The 23,783-nt window shown below is 55.5% G+C and overlaps 1 protein-coding gene across 2 annotated transcripts in view; it reads left to right on the top strand.

The window, feature by feature from the left end:
* Positions 1 to 442: 442 nt before the first annotated feature.
* The window catches only part of PDGFRB (platelet derived growth factor receptor beta), a 34,812-nt gene continuing 11,471 nt past the window's right edge, over positions 443 to 23,783 (top strand). The window contains exons 1-16 of one of the 2 annotated variants that reach the window (XM_064458468.1): positions 443 to 806; positions 1,078 to 1,234; positions 15,026 to 15,103; positions 16,614 to 16,913; positions 17,352 to 17,621; positions 17,907 to 18,034; positions 18,384 to 18,558; positions 19,124 to 19,316; positions 19,529 to 19,644; positions 20,185 to 20,311; positions 20,467 to 20,678; positions 21,441 to 21,535; positions 21,809 to 21,941; positions 22,364 to 22,468; positions 22,578 to 22,688; positions 23,069 to 23,222. In XM_064458468.1, coding sequence (XP_064314538.1) covers positions 15,055 to 15,103; positions 16,614 to 16,913; positions 17,352 to 17,621; positions 17,907 to 18,034; positions 18,384 to 18,558; positions 19,124 to 19,316; positions 19,529 to 19,644; positions 20,185 to 20,311; positions 20,467 to 20,678; positions 21,441 to 21,535; positions 21,809 to 21,941; positions 22,364 to 22,468; positions 22,578 to 22,688; positions 23,069 to 23,222 — 2,168 coding nt within the window. In that variant the 5' untranslated portion in view covers positions 443 to 806; positions 1,078 to 1,234; positions 15,026 to 15,054. Of the gene's footprint in view, positions 906 to 1,077; positions 1,235 to 15,025; positions 15,104 to 16,613; positions 16,914 to 17,351; positions 17,622 to 17,906; positions 18,035 to 18,383; positions 18,559 to 19,123; positions 19,317 to 19,528; positions 19,645 to 20,184; positions 20,312 to 20,466; positions 20,679 to 21,440; positions 21,536 to 21,808; positions 21,942 to 22,363; positions 22,469 to 22,577; positions 22,689 to 23,068; positions 23,223 to 23,783 lie in introns of both variants that reach the window. The other variant, XM_064458467.1, reaches the window with a different exon arrangement.

Here is a 23,783-nt window from a genome sequence, read left to right as displayed (position 1 = left end):
GAGGGGTGCAGGACATCTGAGATGGTGGCATGGCCAGGGTGGAAACTCCTGCCACCTCTCCCAACTCCGTGCCCTTCAGCAGCCCAAACAGCCCCAAGTCCCCACCAGACACATCCTCTGCCACAGCATCCCAGTTGTACAAGACCTTTTCTTCTCCTTTCCAAAAAAAAATAATAAAGGACCAGGAGGGTGCGTTGGCGGTCCCCAAGCAGCCGCGGCTGGACGGGGGTCAGTGGGGCGGGAGGCGCAGTGCCGGCACTGCATGGCCTGGGGAGGCATCCGGGGGGAATACACGGAGTCGGTTCAGTACAGGCCTTCTTTAATAAAAACATGAGTCAGCTGCTGGCGTGGGCAGCGGATTTTCTAAACATCCCCTCATATCCTGAGAAAAGGAAAAAAAAAAAAAAAAAAACAGGAGGGGGGGCTTGAGGAGAAAAAAAAAAGAAAAGAAAAAGAAAACAGGGAAAAAGGCCAGAATTGAAAGCAGACACAGGGAGAGAGCAGCTCCTTCCCTCTGGTTTAAGGAGGCGAGAGCCGGGCTGGTCCCGGCTCCTTTTGTTTCCTGATAGCCTGGCCTTCGCCGCTCCCCCTCATCGGCCGCTTGCAGCAAAACTCCCCTCTCCTTGCAGCCACTTTGGCTTCTCCTCCTTTTTTAAATTTCCCCCCCCTGCCATCGCACTCGTCTGCTGGGCTTTAATCGCAAGTTTTGCTCTGCAAAGGGTCCCCGCAGAGGGTGGAGGGAGGAAGTCAGAGGGACTCTGCTCCTCATTGGCGAAGGCAGCCTCCCCCCTTCTCCTCCTCCCGAGGTCTCTTTTATTTATACACGCACACACACACGCGTGCACATCCCTCGGCCCGGGGCTTTGCTCCACGCCGGGGCCCAAGGCAGCCGGACCCCCTCCCAGGTGGGCTGGGGGCTGCCCAGGGCCCTGCTGAGATGCACTAGAGGAGCAGAGCGAGGGCTTGGCTGCAGCCCAGCCCTGGCACAGCCTTGCCTCTCCTTTTGATTTTATTTTATTTTTTTCCCCCTCCTCCCCTCCACTTCATTTCTTCCCTTCCCTCTCTTTCTCCTTTAAGTGGAAAAGCCTTGCCAGCTGGGGAAGGCTGGGAGGGCAGGGAGAGACTCGGCAGGCAGCAGATAAAGAGTGCGGAGGAGGAGAGGAAGGAATTTCAGGGCGGCCAGTGCCCGTGGGACGTGCAGCAGAGGCACTCGCCTGGTGGGACCCTGCCCAAGGTAAGCCTTTGCGTCGCCCACCTGGGTGCCGGCTCGTCCTCCTGCTCTGCTCGGGCTAGGAAACCTCACACTGGAGGTGGTACAGACCCCAAGAACCCTCTCCCTGAGCCATCTTAGTTGCTCTGGAAGGGGCTTTGCTCCCCTGCAAGGGGCTGGCACCCCAAAACACCCACCAAGCCCTGGGGAGGTGGTGTTTGGTGAAGAGCAGCCAAACTTTGTGGCATCCCGCAGAAAAAGCTGTCCTGTCAGCTCTCATCAGGTCTGGGCTGGGACGGCTGTGGGGATCCAAGGGGATGCTGCAGCTGTAGGGCAGGCGGGGGGACCCCCTTGCAGCAGGAGTGGGACCCAGCAGATCTCTGCTTCTCCCCGGGGAGCTCTTGGTCGGTCCCTGGATCGGAGGGTTACCCTGCTCTCCCATTCCTGTGGCTGTGGGAGGACTGGCATGTGCGCAGGGAAGGGGCTGCTCTCCATCCCCAGTGAGACATCTTTTAAAGGCGTGAGTGTGCCCCACTACAGAGCAGCGTCACCACAGTGTTACACCATCCGAATGCATCCATGGTCATTCCTAAATGCATGGTGCTCCGAGGACCACGGTGCTTCTGTCTGTGCCCTTGGTGGGACTCCTGTCCCTGCGGGCCAGCCCGAGGCGGAGAGGGACGTTTGCAAGCCCTGCTCAGGGCCTGTGCCCTGGCGTGCCACGTACTGGAAGGGGTAGAGTCTGGTAAAGCCCTTCTAGGCATGGCTGTGGGCCACTGCTCTGCTGTCCCGAGAGCCCAGGAGCTGAGGGCCTCCAACAGGCTGGCGCTGGTCTGGAGTGAAGCTGTGCTGACTCAGGCAGCCCCAACAGCCCCGGGACAGGGTGTTGCATGACCTGCAGGTTTCACACTGGGACCATTGTGGGCTCAGAGCATCCATCTCCTGCACTCACCTGCCAACAGGAAGACTTTCAAAGCAGGGCTTGTGATGGAAAGGGATGTTGTGCTGCTCCATCCTTGCCCAGAGCACCTGGGGCTTCTGTTAAACCAGCGAGCAAATAGCTGAAAGTAGTCAGTTTGGTGTGCAAACCCTGTTTGCAGAGGCTTGGTAGTCCCAAATCTTTTCAGAGGGTCTCTCATCAATGACAAGGACTAGCAATGCTGAGCCCCAGTGCTCCCCAGGGGCCATTGAGGGGCTGGCTGAAGGGTCAGTTCCCCCTCAACACCCTGCAGGACAAGATGCCTATGCACCCCATGCTCTCGGGAAAGGGGCATGTTTAGGTCAGGCAGCCAGAGCCAGTGGCAAAAATGTGGCTCTGCCTGGCAGAGGGCATGTGCTGGGCTGGCTCAGAAGAAGAGCTGCCAGGTAGCCACCCTGGTTGGCAGCTAGCCGTGGGCATGGTCTGCCATGAGGCTTGAAGTCACTCCTTGACATTGATGTCACCCAGGCTTGGATGTCCTCTGGCCCTGGTGGCAGTTGCCAACCCTGGGCAGTGTCTCTGGGTCCAGGAAACACCTCTGAGTCAGTCGGTACCTCAAGAGGGGTCAGTGTTTTGGAGAAGCATCAAGTCACAGCCACCTATTTGCAGCACCAAAGGGCTTTTCTCTCTTCCTAAAACCAGCTGCCCCTTCCTCCAGCCCACAGCACGGAGGGTCCTTGATGAAGGAGCAGGTGGAGGGACTGCAGCCACCCAATTACCTCCTGTCCACTCATTTTCCGCATCCCTGCACAAGGCTGGGGGTTTGAGGTGCCCGTGGTCCGAACAGGGAGCAGTCTGAACACAAGCACGGCCAGCTGTAATGCTGCAGTCAGGGAGAACTTAGCCATGGCTTGTTGTCCAAAGTCCTGGGCATTTCTAGTGGGGTCCTGCAGGGCTTTGGCCTGGTCTTGGTCCTCTGCAATCTCTGCATTAACCGCCTGGCTGACGGACGAGCACATATACTAAACTCTGGTCTGGCACCAAGCTGGGTGGGCAGCCAGTGTGTGGGCAGATGGGAGGGCAGGAGGGTCCCAAGGGATATGGGAGGAGTCTGGTGTCAACCAGGCAACAGCAAGCTGTGACAGCATACTGCCATTAGGAAGGAAATATTAAATGGTTGTGCATGATCTTGGGAGCTAACAGCCCAGGCAGCTTGTACAGTGGGAAAGGATCTGGGGGCTGTAGTGGACACAAACCAGATTGCAGCGTGCTGTGGTGAAACCCACAGCTCTTCCTGTGGGATGTGCTGAAACGCAAATGGCTGGAGGCAGCATGAACAGGCAGGGTGGAGGGAGCGGGTCCTCCCCAGTGAGTGATGCTGAGCACTTCAGCAGGGATGCACATGGAGGGGAAAGCAGAGAGAGAGATCAGAAACCCAGAAGAGGCTGCAGAGAACTGGGAGAGGTGATGATGGGGCTTGTTTGTCACTGGGTGTTGTGGGGAGGTAGCACACGGTCTTCATGCACATGAAAGGTCACTGCAAAGAAAAAAGTTAGTTTTTAGAGGAAATGTCTGTAGGTTTAAAGACATGAGGCTGAGTGCCTTCAGCCCCACAAGTTTCAAAGGACATGTCAGGCAAACCTCTGGCTGGGGAGATGTGGGCACTGCAGCAGGGCACTAACCCTATGATCTGTTTCAGCCTCATTTTTGATGGGTCTGTGACAGGATTTCCAAAGCATTCAGAACAACACTGTTAGGAAGAGGAGAGCGCTGAGCCCTTCTCACTAGGGCAAGACGGAATTGTCTTAGTGAGCACCAGAGGAAAGCTGAGGTTAATAAATGCTCTCTAGCTGTAAGAGCAAAGCTGTGCAAGAAGAGACCGTGTTGGCTGGCTGTGGCATCACCCAAATGACGGACAAGTGCGACTGGCCACTGCCAGAGGGTCGGACAGGGACTTCTGCACCTGGCTTCACCCTGGGGCCAGGCAGTCCCCAAAGTCCCCCCGGCCCCGGTGTCTGATGGCATGCTGAAGCAGGATGGGAGTGCAATGGTGTTTATAGCGTCAGGCTCCAGCGAAGCGTCCTCCCAGGGTGCAGCAGCAAAGGGCAGGGAGCAGAGGAACTGGTGGTGCCCAAATCCCATGGGAGCACAGCCACTGGTGCTGGCAGCGGGGGCTGCCTTTGGCCCAGAGCTGGAGGGAGCTGGGGACCGTGTAGGCTCAGGGCTGGCTGGATGTATCCTATCTCTAAGAGGGAGGATCCGGGCTGAACACTTCGTGGAGTTTGTTTGTTTGTACTTTAACCAAGGGGAAGAAATCCCCTGGAGAGGAGTTGCAAGGGGAGGGTATAGACCGGGTATTGTTTCCTGAGAGGCTGGAGTGGCTCCAGGAGGCTCCTTCCGCTCCACCAGGCAAATTGGACATAACGAAGCTTGTTTTAGGGGTGGCTGTTTCCCCTCCTCCTCCCCCCAGTTGCCTAATTAGGTTCCCTGAGCCAAGCCCACCTCTGCCCTGCTCTGTTCCCACTGGGATGTCTTCTCCTGGAAATGCAGCATTTTCCTGGCACCATGGGTGACACAGGGCAGACCCAGCCAGGACATGGACAGGGACATATGCCAGGGATGCACAGAGGGGTGCTGGGATGGGTCATGTGCTGAGCAAGAGGGTCCCACAGATCCATCACCGCCCCAGCCTAGTAGCAGGAGACATACAATGCTGCACTGCCCCTCACACCCTGCTTTTCCGTCATCCCTGGGCACACACCTGGGATGCAGGCTGTGGCATGTCCTGGTCTGTGTTTGTACCCTTCTCCTGCAACCACCAGCCTGCAGAGCTAGGGGACCGTGGTGTGCAGAGCCCAATCAGGGAGCAGGGAGCTCACAAAAGCTCCCACAGAAAGGCTGCTGCCAGGAAAGCCAGGTTGGTATAGTGCGAGTGGTGTATGTCCTGCACCCATGGATGGACTCGTCTCCTCCAGGACATGCCTGCAGGAGCACCTGCTTATCTGTCCAGGTCTCAACTAACACCAGTCCTATGCTCTTACCCAGGCTCAGCAAAAGCCGGTGTGTGATGGAGCTCACAGCAGGCTGTGGGGTCCAGGAGCAGGGAGAGGTTGGAGGGTGCAGGGATGTAACCAGGGCACTGCACTGGCTGTCAAACCTCAGGCTGCAAATCGGGAGGCAGATGGAATAGGAGGTACCTTCTCCCTGCTACAGAAGGGGACTTCTCAGCACGTCCCTATGGGCAGTACCAGGGCCGCTCAGGGGGACAAGGCTCCCAAAGCAGGCAGGAGACAGGCAGGCCACAGGCAAGGCTGCCCCTTGGTGCGAGGCCCCATCCTGCCAGTCCCTCTGCCTTCCTCCTTCTGGCCCGTCTACCATGCAAAGAGTCTGTGACTGAAATCTTAATGCTACTGAGACACAGTAATTGGCACCAATTAAATTGCTACATTCATGTTTGAATTGCTTTAACTGGCGAGACATACTGTCTTATTTATACAAAAAAATATGTTTGCTTGTGGGTTTGCCTGAACCAGGGCCAGCAGAAAATACACCATTTCGAGCCCCGCTCTCTGAAAGCACATTGTCCTCTCACAAACTGGAAGTCACCTCAGTTTCAGCCTTTGCTGAGCAAATGGTTGCAGAACAGAAACCCCGATTTCCTTGGGGCCGAGCGCTGCTGGCATTGCGAGAGGGGTCCCCTCCTCTCTCCCTGCAGGCAGCTGCCAAGTTTCCCTCTCCAGCCTGGGAGCTGTTTGGGAGAATATGGTCTGATTCAGGGAGGCAAATTCCTGGTGCAGGGAGCAGGACTCGGTGCCCATTTTAAAGCTCTGCTCAGAGGAGGGCAGGGTGTGCTGGCAGCTGCCAGCCCCGGCACTGAGTCCTGCCTTGGCTTCTCCGGAGGATCCGTGGGGTTTTAGGGACAGGGGTTGTTTGCAGAGCATGGGTGCAGAGGGGAACTGATTTTTGCTCCATGACTGAGGGCAGAGGAATTGCTGGAGGTTATAAAGAACCTTGTGTACAGGATAGCAAGCACGGCTTGTGCTGCATGCCCAGAGCACGTAGGAAGAGATTATCCAAGAGGGAGGCATCCATTGTGCAACCTGCAGTTGCACAGGGGATATGCTTGGGTTTCTGTGCCCTGCCACCCTAAAAAGCTCCATCACTGCCCCCAGGTCCTCTTGTTATAAGAAGGTGGGGGCCAGCCCCTCATCATGTGTGATTGCCACAGGAGTCTGACCTCTGCTTGCCACCAGGCACAGGGGGAGGCATGGGGTGAGGGTGGCTGCCCCCAGCACTGCAGTTCGGCTGTCTCTGTGGTCCTGGCACTGGGTGCCACCACCCCCTTCCTGCTCCATGGGTGGGCTTATGGGGGAGGGGGCAGGATCAGCCCCTGGCACCAAAAGCTGCACTAGCAGCTACATTTTGCTCCCTCTCAAGCACCCAGAAGTAGCAGGGCCAAATCAAACACAACCCTCCTCTGAAAGCAGCCTCTGCACTCCACACCCCATGCTGCCTGGCCCCATCCTCTACCACCCTGGCCACGGTGCCAGGCTCCTCTCCAGGTCCCACGGGTGGGTGAAGGGTGCCCTGACCGCAGAGCTGGTGAGCGCCTAATCCCAGCCACGAGAACCTAAAACCCCAGAACAAAGCGATTAAGCTCGGGTCCCTTGCAGACAGCCTAGAGGAGAAGAGCCAATGCATCCATGCAGATTATTTCCTCTTCCCCAGCAGATCTGTGTCTCATGGAAATTTTCAGAGTATCAGATTGCCCATCCTTTGCTGGGACATAGAACTAGAGAGCCCACAATACTCTGACTGCTCCCAGGGCTTTGCAAAGCCCCTACATCCTACTAGGGAGAAGAAGAAAGGAAGATGGCTCTATTTCTCCTCCTGCCTCCATCACCCTCCCCTCACAGCAGATGATTAGTGGTTAATTAGAGCCACCTGGGACCTCTGGCTCTAGCCCTGGCCCCACCATAGCAGCCACCCCTGAACAGAGTGTGAGCAGGTGATGGAGATGCCGATGTGCTGGGGACTGTTTTCTTCCTTGCGTATACCTTAGCAAAGTGTTTCCCTTGAATCGCTGCAAGAAGGCAGATACAGCTTTCTGGCAGCTGCAGCACTAGAGTGAGGAAAGCCCTGGGGGTGGCAGGGCATGGGATGAGTAGCCAGGATGGTGCCCAGCCCTTGCTACCACATCCCCTACTTCCCCTCTCCACACTGCTGGTGGTGAGGAAAAGCATCAAGTGCTCAAGGCACTGCTCAGAGAGGCCAGCGCAATCCAGCCCCACGTGCTTGGGTGCTGGGACCCCCAAATATTCCAGTCTGTAGATGGATGGGCCAGAGAATTCTTTGAGCAGCTGCTACAGGCCAGCCCCAAGGCTTTGCTACCTGGTGGGATCTGCCTTTTCCTGGGTCCAGGGGCAAGGCAATGCAGGGAGCTGCTGTGGGTCCTGGCCTGTGGTTTGGGTGCCCTGCAGCCACGGTCATAACTCACATCGCTCACGTGCTCGCGAAGTAGCGTGGTGCGTTCTCCTGAAAATGTCTTTGCTGTCAGGGGCAATGGAGAAGCTGGGGGATGGTCATGGGCAGACCCAGCTGGGCTCTGTTGAATCCTTCAGAGCATCCTACTGGAGACCGGCATTGGGAAAGGCTGAAATGCTCCCAAGGGTTATATTTGCTCCTCCCCCAGGGGGTCATAGCACTGCGAGGGGTGAGCCCAAGGTTTAGCAGAGCCCTGCTCCCCACACCCAGCACGATCGTCTCCCATGGTGCACAACACCAGACTTCGGGGCTGTGCTCCAACACGCTGGACAGCCCCCAGCGCCATCACAGACTAGTCCCAGCACTGCCATGGGCCAGCCCCAGCATCACCATGGCCCTGGCACTCAGTGGCTGCCCTAGGGAGACCAAGGATTTGGCCAGGGCGAGGAGCAGGGTATGCAGCAAGGAGCAACTAGGCACCACATCAGTCTTGTCCGGCACGTGGCGGCCGTTCCTCCCAGCACCCCCATCCCTCCTTCCCTGGCCCCAGGTGAGCCCTGGTCCTCACCCAGGGTTTTCCCACAGCCTGGGCCAAGCTCACAGGCTCTGGAGAGCAGCCCCATAGGCTTCGGGGCCCAGTCTTTCCTCCAAAAGCGGAAGCGGGGGAGCATGCGCAGCTGAAAGAGCCATGAATACCAACACTTGGGGCTGGGGGATTATTTATAACGCTGGCACATCTCCAAACAGATGTTTCATTTTATTTTGAACTTGCACTAAATAGGTCATTCGTTTCCCCCGTCTCCCATGGGCTTAAAATGGAGGGGGAAAGTGGGGGGGATGAGGGGTGAGAGAGCAGGGCTCGCTGTGGTCCCACGTCCCCCTGTGCCAGCTCCTCGCAGCAATGCATTGTGGAGAGCCCACGGCTGGAGGTTTGCTGGATCACATGCATGGACGTCACGGTCCCTGCATGCTCAGAGAGCGAGGACGGCCACAGTGAAATGGGGCTGTGTGGGGCTCACCACCCCACCCCATTCCTCACATGTCTGACCCCAGGGCTGCTGAATCATGCTGCCGGGGCTCAACGTGGACTCGTCATCCTCCCTGGCAGCCTCCCTCCCTGATTTGGAGCCACGGTCCTAATTTTTGGCTTTCTGACAGATGCTGTCAAAGCCCGCTATAGCTTGTGGCTGGCCTGGTGGAAGCTGGCTGTGCTAGCTCATGTCCTGCCATCTCCTGCAGCACTGGCATCCTCGTGACCATGCAACCACCTTCTCCAGGCACCACCGAAGCTGGGGACCAGGGTCTGGGGTTCTGGAAAGAGGCTCTGGTCACACCATTCCTGCTCTCTGCAGCAGAAGCAGGCAGGAGAGCTGTGCCTGCGTATGGGCACGGATTCCCTGAGCTCATACTGCCCCAGGGGTGGCATCTGCTTATGCTTTGACCATCTCCTAGAGAGCTTGTGGTTGTGGCTTTAATCACGTATTCACAGACCAAGGAGCCCTGGCAAAACTGTTCAGAGTGTTCAGGCGTTTGCAACATTGCCTGTGAGTGCTTGCAAAACCTCGCCTCTGCATGAGTAAAAGAAAACTCCAAACGCAGGCACACTGCAAGCAGGCACCCAGGGCTCTCAGCATCCCTTGGTCTCACCAGCACCTGGATAAAGCCTCAGGACCTCCTTGATGCTGGCAGGTGGCTGTGGGAGGTGGGTTTTGCCCCGAGGCATTCATCCCTTAGGCAGAGACAGCCTGTGAGACCCCAGGGACTCCCCAGCCCCTCTGCTCCTCAGCCTGGTTTCAGATTTCCTATCTCTGCGTTTTATCAGCAGCTGTTTATGGGCGCTGGGACGACAGGCTCCCCATGTGTGTGCCCTGCGTAATTCTAGCCATGTGCTGGGAAAAAGAAAAAGGGCTCTGTGATGATAATCTGGCCTGTGAGTAAACGCGGTGTCATGGGAGCCGAGGGACCCCAGAGGAGAGATGTTGCAACTCCGGACGATTCCAGCCAAGGGGAAAAAAAAAAAAACCGCTCAGTTTTATTTAGATTAAAGGGTGGGAAAGAAGCAGTCGCGGACGCCTGGGGGGAGGGTGGCAGAGGAAGACATGACAAGCCAAGGAGTTTCGCTGCCGGACAAGCAAGGCTTGGGTTTCAGGGGTTGCTAGCCTTTGCTCGGAGAGGTTTTTGCCTTCAAAAGTGGGGGACAGTGTTCCCCCAGGAAGGAGAAGCCCTCATTCCCTGGCTGCAAGCAGCATTGATCATGGGATCCATATGGGGCTTTTTTTATTGCATACTGGCACCCATGATCTCACTTAATGACTCAGATGCGCTTAGACAAAGAAGATATAAAGTATATTTTACTTCCCGCTAATTTGCACCAGATGTCCCTGGCCTGCTTGGCAGGACGGTGGAGCCAGCGAGCATTGTGGGAGTGCCTGGAAGCACAGCCCCTGCAAGACAAGGGGCTAGAAATAGAAAGCCAGAGGAAGAGAAAGGACCAGCAGCTGTGTGAGAGGCCTGGCTTTGCTTCTCCACTCCTTCCTTTGCCATGGTGGTGCTGCCACCAGCCGAGATGCCCTCATGGGCTGGCATGGCAGCCAGCACCTCTGCCCAGTATCACAGGGGCTGGGAGACTCGGGAGAAGAGCAACATGGGGCAATGGATGCAGGAATTGCTGGAAATGCATATGGGGTTTGCCGAGAGGGGGCTGTGCACCCTGATTTCCAGCACACAACACATTCCCTTGCTGGTGATTGTTGGTGTATAGGGATCAGAGCTCCTTCCAGGGTGGCTGTTCAGGCAGCTGTGGGTGCTGTCCCTCTCCTCAGCACACCAAGCCATACCCTTCACTGTGCGTCAGTTTTGCAGGCTGGTTCCCAGCTCCCAGAGCTCTGGAGGTGCTTGCAGCACGCCTATACTGGTTCTCTGCTGGGCATTAGTGGTTGTGGAGGGGTGAGAAACATGGTCTAGGCATGCTCGGGAGGAGGGCAGTGGACTGGGAGGGCCTTCTTGACATGGATGCGTATCTGTGTAGATCTCCCATGGTTTAAGGCATTTGCAGGGCTGGAAGTGGCCCCATCCCACATGATCCATGCCTGGGGACAGGCAGTGCCATGCAATGCTCATGCCAGCAGTGCTGAGATGCTCTGCTGGGAGCACTGCACCATACACACACTGGGAACAAGGGCAGAGGGACGGGGGGGTCAGAGGTGTCGCAGGGCATGCTGAGCAAAGTCAAAGGAAATTCTTGACTTCTTACTCAAGAATAATCAAGACTGAGCCCACACAACATATTTTGGGCATCAGCAAAGGCATCTTTGACTTACTAGCAGCCTTAAAGAAGAGACAGGTCTGGAGTGGGGCAACGGTAATAAATAATAAGGTTTGGTGATGCTTGAGCTCCTTAGCAAGGCACTGTGAGATGGGGGGAGTGGCAGAGATGGCTGAAGGTATGGTCTTCTCTAAATAAAGGTGGGACCATCCCCAGCAGAGGCTGGATGCGTCTTTTCCTTATATCCAAAACCCTGGGCGTAGCCCTGTTCCCACCACAGAAATTCCTGTCCAAGTTCATTAGCCACAGAGGCATCAGCCCCCCGGCCGCCACTCACAGCAGCAAGCGGGGGAGTGTGAGAGGAGGCGGAGGAGAAAGCTCAGCTGTCATCATACTGGGGATGCAGGAGAAACAGGAGCAGGCTGCTCTGGAAAAGCTGCGATGTCATGAGACAGGGAATCATAAGACTTGAATCCCGGTCCTGGCACAGCCATGGTCCTGCTGCATGGCCTTGGCCGTGCCATTTGACCTCTGCTCTGGCCCTCTCACCTGCGTCCTGTCTGTGAGAGCACGGCTCCGCGGGGCCGTCAGAGCCCGGGGTGCCCTCTGCACCGCGCTGCTGCCGCTCAGGGATGTCAGGTGGCACTCCTTTACCCCATCGCCCCACACAACACACTGCAAAAGCACGAGGCCAAAGATGTGCAAACAGGCTTTCAGCGGTGCCTGGCCCCACCCAGCTACGGGACGGTTTCCTTTCACCAGGGCAGCAGTGGGCTGGGAAACCCGGCAGCTCTGGAGCTGGCTCAGCTCTCCCTCATCTCGCCTGCAAATGCTGCTTGCCGGTCTCTGTGTCAGAGGAGGAGCGGCTGCCGGGTGCATTCCTGCGGCCACGCGTGCAGCACGCCGCCAGGCTGGTGTGATTACAGAGGGGAGATAAGGACAGTGTGCCTGTGTCACCGGGCAGAGACAGTCTCCTGTATCTGTGTCTCGTTTGGACTCAAAACCCTCCCAGACATCCACGACCCCGCAGTGCCCAGCTCCTAGCCTCGCAAGAAGAGATGTGGCGTGCAGGCTGGTGGGGAGCCGTGCTCCCCCACAGCGCTCAGCAGACCCCCCCCAGCATGGCCCTAGGGACCCGAGCCCCCAGAAGATAGCAGCCACCCCACAGGCATGTGGGGCTGAGTGTGGGTGCAGGGCTGTGTCGCGCAGCCAGCCTGGCCTCCCTGCGAGCCAGCTGACCTCCTGTCTCCTCTCCCAGCCAAATTCCTCTTTTAGAATAATAAACAGTGCAGCTCAAGAGAAAACTCCCTGCCCTGCCAGGCCAGGACAGCTTGCCTTCGCATCATGGTGCCTGAGAAGGGCAGAGGAAGGTCTGTACCCCTGCTGGTGGAGCAGAGAGGATGGTGAGGGGTGTAGCGTGGGGATGGAGAGCTGGGCTTCACCTCGGTGGTTGCAGGGTGAAAACCTGCCACAAAGCTGCAGGGCTAAGTGAAGAGCACTGGACATGGCATTGCTGCAGAACCTCTTTGGCCTCCAGGCATGTGCCAGGATGGGTGGAGGCAAATGGTCCCACGGCTTGAAAATGCTCAGGTCCTGGCCCATGAGAAGGATGGAGGAGTCTGAGGGGTCCATTGCACCCTGCTCACCCATAGGGCTGGAAGAAGACAATCCAAGGCAGCTGAGTACCATGTAGGTGTCTGTGTTTGGGTCCCCGGTTGGGATAACATCTGCGTGCCTGGTTTCAGATCACTAAGCGGGGCTGCACCCACTTCAGCTCCTCCTTGTCTGGCACTCATAGAGTGCATCTTACTGCTCTTGCCGAGAACAAAAGCTGAGACTGAGGAGTGAAACAAGTGCTCTCAAGGCTGGCAGTGAGCCAGGTGCATTTGCATCCCTTGTGAAGTGCTTGGGTGCACCCACATGTGCAAGCACACATGTCCCCGTGACAGGGAGAGAAAGGATTGTCCTTCTGCTAGCCAGACTCTGTGTGCATCCTGCAGGATGGGCAGAGCTCAGCACCTCCGAGCATGCTTCTCACCCTGTCCTGAGCAGACAAACAAGGGAGAGGTCACCACTCTTTACGAGACGTTGCCACCCTCCCACTCGGCTTGGGAAGCATCTCCAAGCGAAATGCTTTTCTACAAAACCAGCAGCTTTATTAAAACCAGCTATGAACACAGGGGAGGCGGCCAGAGGCGTCAGGCAGAGGCTGCAGGGCTCTCACTGCTTGCTGAAGCAATACCCATCCTAGCCAAGCACCAGCATGCACCCCGTCTGGCTCCCTGGTTCCAGCAGAGCAGTGGTTTGTCCCATCAGTGATCCTGCAGAGATCACTGATAGAGTGAGGGACCTGTCTGTGTGGGTAGAGGAAGCCAAGATCTCATCTGTAACAGGAATAACAGTGACAGCCATGAAGCTGGACAGGCAGCTAAAAGCTGGACATGAGCTTGGGAAGACCTTAGCCGCTGGCAGGCAGATATTTGGTGTGAGGGGCCAATACAGCGGGGCTTGTGCATGCAGGCAGGGAGGGGTGAAAGAAGAGGATCCCAGTTGTCCTTACAACCTTCAACATTGAAAAATGGATGAATCACACACCTCTGAAAAGGAGAATTGGGAAACAAAGCTAATTGTTCTCATGGCAGTGCCTTGGGGGGCAGTGAGATTAGGTTGTCCATCCTCCTCCTCTCTCCTGAAGGTTGGTCCTCTCTGAGGGTGGGTGCAGTGAGGTCACGTTCATTTACAGCCTGAATTTCACCTCGGTCCTTTCATCCTACCCACCCCCAGCTCTTCCCCTTAAGTACTCTCATCCCCTCTGGCAAATGCAGAAAAGAGAAAAAGTCACGGAGGGGTTTTCTGGAGGGGGGAGAGTGAAGCTACTAAATAAGCTGGAGACCTGGAAGGATTTGCTGGTAGATCAGACTTTTGTTGAGCCAAAGCAAGAGAATAATAAAAACATCTGACAAGTGCACGTCATTTAAAAACCATTTCCTCCTTAACATCAAGCAGACCAGGAGGCCACTCTAGGGCCAAGAGGCAGCAGAGCTGCTCAGTAAGAGACAGTGCCTGGGGCCAGGTCAGCAGGTCCAGATTGCCACTAGCTGTCCTTGAGCCTGGCAAGAAGCTTCCCATAGCACTGTGCTGGCATCATGGGGACTTCTCCTTGGGGTCTGCCTTGGGAGCAGGTTCAAAATGCCTCTTGTGCTTGTTGGGGGGAGGTGGCCCAGCAGCAGGGCAGGACCTCAGCCCTGGATTGCAGCGCGGCTGATCTGTGAAGTTCAGCTCCACACAGGAGCGTCCCCAAGTTCCTGACTACTGAGCTAATTTCCACCCAACTTTGTCCAGACACAGAGGAAACCTTTCCCCTTACTCTTCCCCTTGTTAGCGTCTTCATTTTGCTTTTCAGGATTACTCCTTCCTGTCCCTGCAGGTGTGATGGGGACAGTTACCTGTCACCTCTTACAGGAGGGACAGACGCCACTGCTCTTAGGGACCTCTGACCTTATCTCTTCTGGGCTGTCAGTTTGCACCAGGGAGGGCTGAAAATGCTCTGTAGAAAAGATTTCATGAGAAATGTTGATAAAAGGGAATTTTAACTAAAAAGCCCTCTTAAATATTCCCTTTAAAAATATATATATATTTAAAAGTTAAATACAAGAAACATATTTTTGTGAAGTTTCTTTGGGTTTGTTTTATTTCATTGGAAGGAGCAGAAAATGTTGAGGGTTAGAGGGGAATCTGTTTTCTAGCAAGTTTTATCTCACTCGGACTCAGAGAAGCAAAAACTAAGGGAAAAAAAGGCAAGCAGTAGAGCAGAGGGAGGGAGAAAGGCAGGGCTCTGCAGCGGGGGCAGTGGCATTTCAAGCAGAGATGAGCAAGAGTTGACACAACTGCTGGAGCCTCCAGCAAAAACCCTGTTTACCAGCAGGAGATGCTTTAGAAACAGCTCCTTCTGCAGATCCAGCGTGAGAGGGGACCAACCACCCTGCCGGGAAGGAAAAGTTAAAAACTGGAAAGAGATGGGAAGTTTCTGAGGTGGAGAAGGGAGCCCAGGGCTCCGGTGGGGGCTCGGGAACCCCCCTGCCCAGGGCGGCTGAGGGACCCCTCCTCTGCCCGCAGTGCTGCACTCATCCCACTTTGCTCTTGGCAGGATTCAGCAACCGAGCCACGGAGCCGGCCATGCTGCGCCCCTCTCTGAAGACATGTCTGTGGCTACTCATCCTCACCGGTGAGTGCTCTGGCTGGGGAGGTGTGTGCTGGATTCGGGAATGCTGCCCTGGGATGCTCACTCCAGGGCAAGGGGAGGAAAGGGGCAATGCTGTGGGGAGGCACAGGGGTGCACAGTGCACTCCAGGCACGTCTGTCCCTCCTAATGACTCAGTCCATGGGCTGATGCCGACGCAGTCCTATGGTGGGGTGGATGTAAAGTCCCCACCTGCTTCATGCTGATGCACAGCTGGATGGAAGGAGGAGACCTTTGCAGAGGGAGCACTGCCAGGCGTACTCAGCCCTTAGCAGACACCCAAGAACCCACATTAGCTGGACGTTATGGACACCCCCACCGCAGGAAGGATTTGGTCAGACCCGATATATACAATAACACCCCACCCCCAGCAAGGCAAAGAGGCACCTGGCTGCGTCTGGGCTGTCTACAGCATTGCTGCGAGTCCCTGGGGGCTGTCCCGAGCTGCCCTGCTCACCCGTGGGGACACCAGGAAGGAGAACATGTCACAGCCCCACTGGGACATCTGGGCAAAGGGTGAAGCAAGGAAGCTGGAAGAGACATGGGGAGCCATTCAGGAAGACCTTGCCTGCTTTATTGCTTCCAAAGGATTTCCTGCAAGGTTTTGCTTTCATTCCTTTTTCACTTTCTGGTAAACTGACATTGTTTCAGCCTAGTCTGTGTCCTGTCTGACACTGTCCCTGTGGAGAAGCAGCCAGCAGAGCAGGAATTGCCTCATCTCCTCCTTTTCCCCTTGCCCACTAAATGCAGGGCCTTTCCAAGCCTTTAGAGGTGCATCCGAGACCTATCTCTGCCTTTACAGAGACAGGCTCATTTTGGGGTCAGCAGTACTCTCTGTACTGTCGGCTCCCCAGGCCACCTATACCAGCTTACAGGATGCATAAAAGCCAAGAATGTGAGCAAACATGTTGGGGAGGCTCAGGTCACCCCCATTTCCAGCCCCGTCCTCACCAAGGATGCCCCTTGGGCTGGTGCAACAGCATCACAGCACAGCTGCCTCCCAGCACAGCTCTGTTTACAGCCACAGTTTCAATGGCTGCCCCAAATCCCTCCTGAGCCAGCCTTCTTCTGCTCACCACCCGATGACACTGGGCAGCACTGGGTGGCACTGAGGGCACAGTTACCTTGCAGAAAGTTTGGATGGGGGCAGACATAGTTAAAGCATAACATGGGGGATTCTCCACCCAGCATTGCCACAGACATGGGCAACTTTGAACATTGCTAAACCCCATGATGTCTTATTTCCCCTCCAGTAAGTGTTTCAGGAGGTACAGGGAATGAAGGGTGACCCACCAAGGTCTAGGTCAACAGGACATTTCTGAAGAAAGCATGTGTTTGTCGGTGGTGGCTACACCGAGGAGAACAAATCCAGAAAGGTTATTTTTCAGGCTAAAGGCTGACACTACCAACCAAGTACATTGGGACGAAGTTGTGCTCCAGCATGCTTCTCCCCAGATTTCAGAGGAATCTGATTTGGTCTCATCTCTTCTCCCAGGTCTGCTGGAGATAGCATCCGGGGGCAGCGGGCTGCACATCGAACCCAATGGAGATACTGAGCTTGTCCTCAGCCTCCACAGCACCTTCTCCCTCTTGTGCTATGGGGACAGCGTGCTGGTCTGGGAACGGGAGGGTCAGCCCCTCACCGCCTCGCTGGAGCACAGGGATGGTGTCTTCGTCAGCAATCTCACACTCAGGAATGTGACAGGCCGTGACACCGGGGAGTACACATGCACCTACAGCCCTGACCAGGCTCCAGAGCCAGCGGAGCGGAAAGCCCTGTACATCTATGTTCCAGGTAGGGGACAGCATGTGCATTTCCACAGAGTTTAGCAACCATGAGAAAGAGGGCTTTGAATTATCATTCTGTCTCCAAGAACCTGGCCCCCCCAAAATCCTTCCTCCCATTGCAGGAGAGCCCTCGCGGCAGATCATCTGGCTGCGACATGTCTCTAGTATGCCAGGTCATGGGAAAGGCCCAAGTGCAGTGTGTTGGGGCAAGCAGTGGGGGAGGCAATGGTGCTAGGCAGCAGCGTCTGGCTCTCTCTCACCCTCCCAGGAGAGGTTTGGCAAGCCCATGACATGGCAGCTCCACTTTGCCATGGGGAAAAAGGAAAGAAACATCCCACCAGTCTGGAGACAGGGCCTTGTGTTGGAGCAGTCCTGGAGGAGCACAGAGCAGCCCCGGTTCAGCTGCAAGCAGCTTTCTGTAACCAGTGTTCCCTCTTTCCTGCAGATCCCTCCCTAGTCTTCCTCCCCACAGTCACTTCTGAAGAGCTCTTCATCTTCATCACGGGCTACACAGAGGCCATCATCCCATGCCGTGTGACCAACCCGCAGATGCATGTGACCCTCTATGAGAAAAAGGTGGAGAACCCCATCCCAGCTGCTTATGATCCACAACAGGGATTCAAAGGCTTCTTTGAGGATAAGACCTATTTCTGCCGGGCAATTGTGGATGACCAGGAGGTGGATTCAGATACCTTCTACGTCTACAGGATCCAGGGTGAGCTGCCACTGACTTAGCATACCTGCGCACCTGCTGTGACTGTTCCTTCAGCCCTACGGCAGGGACAGCAAAGCTCTCCCCCTGTCTCCTTAGTGATGCCTCAGTTCAATTTGGAGGTTGGATTTAGTCCTTTCTCCATTAGAGAATGGGTTCTACCAAAGTGTCAGCTCCATCCCTCAGGGAAGAGACTTTCCAGTGGGCCACTCCACCCAGGATAAATGGAGTGGGAGCCCAGTCATCCCTTCCTTCATTATTCATTTCTTTCTTTCACCTTTCCCACAGTCTCATCTGTGAATGTCTCCATCAGCGCAGTGCAGACCATAGTGCGTCAGGGAGAAAACATTACCCTGATGTGCACCGTGAGCGGCAATGAGCTAGTCAACTTCAACTGGGATTATCCCCGCAAACAAGTGAGTTCTCTGGTCCCACAGGCTCCGGGCAGTAGCTCTAGCCTTTGCTCAGATGTCCCATGGAAATCACTCATCAGTATCCTAGGTGAAGCTTCATAGGAAGCTTCACCCCATGGCAGAAGATGTGGGATGCTGCTGCCACCACACGGGGAGGCTTGATGGGGAGATCCTTGGGTTAAGGCTGTCTCTCTCAGTGGCCCCTGATCAGTGCATGCACCCTGTCTGTGTGGCAGCCAGACTGGGGTCCTCTACCCGCTCCTTCTCTCTCCCTGTCAGCCTGGCTTTGTAGCTCCAATGGCAGAACATGTTCTTGACTTCTCAGACCATGCCTCCTGTCCCCGTTGTGCAGGCAGGGAAGGCTGTGGAGCCAGTGACCGACTTCCTGCCCGGATCCACACATGAGATCCGCTCCATCCTCATCATCCAGAATGCGGAGCTGGAGGACAGCGGGACCTACGTCTGCAATGTCTCTGAGGGTTACCATGAGAAAACGGACCGGAAAGACATCACAGTCCATGTGATTGGTGCGTGGCTGTCCCCGTACCCAAAGCCAGCAAACCATGGGGGTGTCCAGGCAGGATGTCCCAGGGTGACACCCTCTTCTCTTCACACAGCTCCCAGCTCTCTCCCTTCCTCTCTTCTGTCCTTAGTAACCATGGCAAAAAAACCAATCCTCACCCCAAGTCACTCCTGCCCACTTCTTGGCTTTTGGGACCCTTTATGACACTTGAGGATGTGGGTGAGAGCTCTTCTGCACTGGGCAGTGCCAATGCACTGTGAGGTCAAATCGTCACCTCCCATCTGCATCTGTCCTTCTTTCATGTCATTTGAAGAAACCTGCCCCCTCTCTACATCATAACAGCCTTTTCCCTGCGTGCTGCCTGCCCTGTGAGCTCCCCTGCTCCGAAGTGTGGTTCTGCACCCCCTCTCCCCTTGGACACAAGCCTGAAGCCTTGAGGGATGGATCTGCAGCTGTCCCACCACTTCTGTGTGTTCAGGATGTTTTGTTCCAGATCCTTTTTTGTCCAAAGGGCTGGAGAGGGGTTTCTTTTTATCTCTGACCCCCCTATCCCTCCTGTCTCCTCTTAGAGCGTGGCTTTGTGCACTTCCACACCGACCTGCTCAGCACGGTGTATGCTGAGGTCCACAAGAGCCACACCATCCAGGTGGAGGTGGAGGCCTACCCACAACCCAACATTGTGTGGCTGAAGAACAACAAGACATTGACCATGGAGAGCAGCAGCGAGTTCACCATCACCAGCAGGAACCTGTCAGAAACTAGGTAAAGTCTCATCACTCCTCACTGGGTGCAGGGAGGGGATAATTCACAAAGCAAGCTGCAAATCACTGGTTGGACATGGGTTGGTGGTTGAAAGCCTTTCTGTGAGTGGACTTTGATCATACCTCAGTTGGGTGGGAGCTGGTCATCTCTGAGCATTGTCAGTCCCTGGTTGCCTTCCCACACCCATCACTCGGGGACTGTGTCTCCTCCAGGTACCAGACAGCTCTGGTGCTGGTGCGGGTGAAGCAGGAAGAAGGAGGATTTTACACCATCCGGGCTTCCAATGAGGATGATGAGCAGGAGCTGTCCTTCCATCTGCAGATAAATGGTGAGGATGGGTATGCAGACATGGAGCTGAGGAATGGGGGAGCAGTCTCAAAGGATGGCTCCATCCTTTGCTGCAGGACCCTCAGGCTGAAGCCCTTACTCCTCTGACTACAGCTCTAGAGTGGTTTTGGTCAAAGGAAGAGCATTAAAGCAAGAAACATGTGCTCACTTGAAATATCTCACTCATGGTCTCAAAGCAAGGGGGACAGGGAGGCAGTGCAGACACCAGCAGCTTGGCCTTCATGCCCTGGACCAAGATAGTAGATGCAGAGATGGGTGGGCAGTTCTGATGTCCAGCACTCTCCCCTATGTTTCCTCTGTTCCCTAGGCAATATAAATGTGAACAGGTCTCCTTCATGACACCCTCACCCCTTTCTCCTTTTGTTGTTAGGTTAAAAAATTACACAGAATTGCTGTGATGAGTCCTACCTCACCGTCCCCTCACTCCCAGCCCATGTTAGGTGTACAGGGGAATCTTCTTCCCCTTACATCGTGCAGTCAAAGTGAAGGATGAGTTCCCACCAGTGTCTCTTGGTTTCAGTGCCAGCCAAAGTGGTGGATCTCAGGGAGAAGAGCAGTGCCAGCAGTGGGGAGCAGACTGTAACATGCTCTGCTGAGGGCATGCCTCAGCCAGAGATCAGCTGGTCTGCTTGCAGCGACATCAAATGGTAAGTGGAGTGATGGAGCCTGTGGGAACGGCTGGGCTTTTGCATTTTAATAGACTAATATTTTATCACATCGTACTAGCCCACAAGCCCAGGCATCCCACGGTGGTGTGTGGTCCCAGCTGCCTCAGAGGTGCCTTTATTTTCCCCTGGGCCAGGTGCAGCACCAAGGGGCAGCCCACCCGGCTGCTGGGGAATGAGTCCACGGAGATCGGTCTGCAGAGCAACGCCACGTACCACGCGGAGCTGCAGGTGTACCGTGTGAACAGCACCCTGCAGCTGCTCAGGGTGGACGAGCCCCTGCTCCTGAGATGCACCGTGCAAAATTTCCTGGGCACCAACTCCCAGGATATCACTCTGGTCCCACATGGTGAGTACTGCAGGAGGTGTTTGAGCCAGCGATGGGGAGATAGGCTTTCCTCTCTGTTCTTCAAGACTGGAGGTGCTAGGAGCCAGGGCTGCCCTCTGATGGCTGCAGTCCTCAAAAGCAGAAAGCCTAGGTATTCTGCCCAAAATGAAGCCTCCTTTGGGTTGAGCTGGAAAAGTTGCTCCGGGAGGAGTCTGGAGCCCTCATGTCCACTGGCCATGGACATCCTCTTCCCACCACTGGCAGGGTCATCCCTCCAGGGAGGCAAGATGAGAGTGCCTGAGTAGGTCCCCAGTGTCTTGTTATTAGCCTGCGGGTCACTAGATGGTGCCACGGACTTGAACATCCATGCGCTGAACATCCCCAGTATGAGGAAGGATGGTCTAAGCCCAGATCTGGAGCTGCCAGCTCACCCCCAAGCAAACCAGCCCCTCTAGCTCTTTACACCCTCCCATGGTGAAACTTCTCACAAGTCAGCAAGGCCTTCAATGGGCTGTAACAACCCATCCCCCCATTACAACTGGGTTGCTGGCCTTGCAAATGCTGAGCAGGTCTGCCCAGGAGCAGACAGGGACTGCTCCCACCCAGAGGAGAGCTCAGGGTCAATGTCCTGGGGGAGGTGTGTAGCAGGAGGGGGACAGTGGCTAGAGGGGGAAAGGGGAAGGGTGCAGGGATCCCTCTGTGCTGCTGTCCCCTCCTTTCCCCAGGGTACCCAGGCCATGCAGGGTTGGAGGAGTCTAACTGCTGTCCCTGTTATCATTGTAGCCTTGCCGTTCAAAGTGGTCATCATCTCTGTCATCCTGGCCTTGCTGGTCCTCACCGTCATCTCCCTGATCATCCTGATTGTCCTGTGGCAGAAGGTAAAAGAGGAGAGCATTCCGAGGCTGCCACAGTGGTACCCCCATGTCAGGGTGGCTGGGAAGAGCAAAGCCGCGAGCTCCTGCTAGCATGGGCCTGAAAATTGTCCCACCCATTCCAGGGACCACGGACCCCTGGCATCTGTAGGCTAGATGGGGCATGAGGCAACGGCTACAGGGACAAAAGACTCCCTGACAAAGCCCATCTACATCCCCCATGCCCTCCCTGACCCTCAGCCTCTCAGATCTCTCTTTCCCCTTTGCTCCCCTTTCCAGAAACCTCGTTATGAAATCCGCTGGAAGGTGATCGAGTCAGTCAGCTCCGATGGGCATGAGTACATCTACGTGGACCCCATGCAGCTCCCTTATGACTCCAGCTGGGAGGTGCCCAGGGACAAGCTGGTATTAGGTAAAGGCTGTGCAGGTCCCACTGACGGGCCCCTGGGGTTCTGGCTGTCTGGGTGTAATGGGTTTGGGATCTCCAGAAGACACCAGCCCAGAAAGGGCACAGAAGTACCTCAAGATATGATGTGGTCCTGAAACAGAGGAGCTAGCTGGGACCACGGTGGGAAGCCAGCTGCTGTCTTTGGCATGAGGCACTGGGTTATTCCTGGCTATCCTTTCCTGTGGCTGGAAGCTCCTTCCCTTCCAGATAGGCAGAAACCAGCCCCAACCACAAACATCATAGCTCACCACCACCTCCATGCCCACCAGGATGACTGCAGCAAGGCTGGTGTGGTTTCAGACAGAAGACTTGTCATTTCCAAGCTCCTCATCTCACCTTTCCTCGAAGACTATCACCAACCTTTTCTCTTCTCTGTCTCTTCACAGGACGCACTCTCGGCTCTGGTGCCTTTGGACGTGTGGTGGAGGCAACAGCCCACGGCCTGAGCCATTCACAGTCAACCATGAAAGTGGCAGTCAAAATGCTCAAGTGTGAGTTGTCCTCACTCCATGCCTTTCCCCCATCCCAAAGCTGTGAGGCTGAACCATGCCAATGTACTCCCCTCCTTGCCCTGCCTCTCACACCAGCTCTCCCCAACAGCCACTGCCCGGAGCAGCGAGAAGCAAGCCCTCATGTCTGAGCTGAAGATCATGAGCCACTTAGGACCTCACCTCAACATTGTCAACTTGCTGGGGGCCTGCACCAAAGGAGGTAGCTGAGTCCTGGGCACCTTGTCTCCTCTCCCTGCTGCCCTGGGCTGTGCTGAGGAGGAGAACTGTCCTCAGAGAGAATAATTCCTGTTTTCTGGTTCAGAATTATTCACCCTTCCCCTAGGAAAGCCTGGTGGGGCTCTGAAAGCCTTTCTTTCCAACCTGATTGAAACTGAGAAGGCATGTTTCTGTTAACTCCCACTTCCCTCCCCAAACACAAATTTTAAATTCCAAAAATGCTCAGTATCAGAAAGATGGCTTTTCCCCCTGGCCCTGCCTAGATGTTCTGCAATCTGGTAATGTCCCTGTGGGATGAAATTCGCTGCCCTGGAGAGCGAGGGGGGCTGAGGCAGGGCTGACATGGGTGCTCTGTCCCACCAGGGCCCATCTATATCATCACTGAGTACTGCCGCTATGGGGACCTGGTGGACTACCTGCACCGCAACAAGCACACATTCCTGCAGTCCTATGGAGAAAAGGCACGGCGAGAGGCAGAGGTGTACGGGAACACCGCCAAGGAGGACCATGTGCAGAGGTATCTGGAAAGCAGAACTCCCCTCCTCCCTGGTGCCTACCCCATCCTAGCCCCCATCAATGAGGGAAGCTTGTACTACCAGGAAGGATGCCTACATTTCCTCCAGACCAGTAAAATAAATGCTGGCCCAGGACTGGGACACACTTGGCTACCTCTTACCTTGTGAGATTGGCCCATGTGCCAACCAGCACCTCCAAGCAGTTTCTGGCAGATGGGGAGTTAGCAAAGGCAATCTGTGTGCCCTGGAGGCTGAGTTTGCTAGCACACACACTGGCTGCTCCATGCCAGTTGGGAATATTCCCTGGCATCGTTAACTCTACTGGCATAACCACAGCTATGCTTTGAGCACAAAGATGAAGGGTTTCCCAGCATGTCTGAACCCTCAGAGACCTCAGCTCTGCATTTTCAGGGCACGTCACGTTGCCACCGAGCCTAAGGGAGAAGTCCTATTAAGAAGTGCAGTTACACAAGAGGTGTTATAAGGAAAGGGAAACGGTCCTTCAACCAGTTGCCAGCTGTAAGGGATGCAGGCAGATCAGCACACAGAAACAGTCCCATGGG

The sequence above is a fragment of the Phalacrocorax carbo genome, chromosome 8 (genome assembly GCF_963921805.1).
Source record: "Phalacrocorax carbo chromosome 8, bPhaCar2.1, whole genome shotgun sequence".
In the NCBI taxonomy this organism is placed as follows: Eukaryota; Metazoa; Chordata; class Aves; order Suliformes; family Phalacrocoracidae; genus Phalacrocorax; species Phalacrocorax carbo.
The sequence above is the reverse complement of the archived record's forward strand: the minus strand, read 5'-3'. Positions and strand labels throughout refer to the sequence as shown.